At 59.6% G+C, this 275-nt stretch overlaps 1 protein-coding gene across 1 annotated transcript in view; it reads right to left on the reverse strand.

The window, feature by feature from the left end:
- Positions 1–6: 6 nt before the first annotated feature.
- Positions 7–275, reverse strand: part of LOC104080166 (neuronal acetylcholine receptor subunit beta-2-like) — a gene marked incomplete at both ends in the record, with an annotated part of 511 nt that continues 242 nt past the window's right edge. The window contains one exon of the mRNA XM_009582463.1: positions 7–275. This exon is cut by the window's right edge and continues 242 nt beyond it. Coding sequence (XP_009580758.1) covers positions 7–275 — 269 coding nt within the window.

The raw sequence follows: 275 nt of genomic DNA on the forward strand, positions 1-275 counted from the left end.
AGACGCTGGTGACGATGGAGAAGGTCACCAGCACCATGGTGAACATGAGGTACTTGCCCACCAGCGGCACGTCCAGCGAGGTGGGCGGCACGATCTTGGAGATGAGCAGCAGGAAGACGGTGAGGGCGAGCAAGACAGAGATGCAGAGCGTCATCTTCTCTCCGCAGTCGGACGGCAGGTAGAAGACGAGGATGGCCAGGGAGGTGATGAGGATGCAGGGGATGATGAGGTTGATGGTGTAGAAGAGCGGCTTTGGCCCGAATACGGAGGCGTCG

Source organism: Fulmarus glacialis, unplaced genomic scaffold (assembly GCF_000690835.1).
Source record: "Fulmarus glacialis isolate BGI_N327 unplaced genomic scaffold, ASM69083v1 scaffold21147, whole genome shotgun sequence".
Classification (NCBI taxonomy): domain Eukaryota; kingdom Metazoa; phylum Chordata; class Aves; order Procellariiformes; family Procellariidae; genus Fulmarus; species Fulmarus glacialis.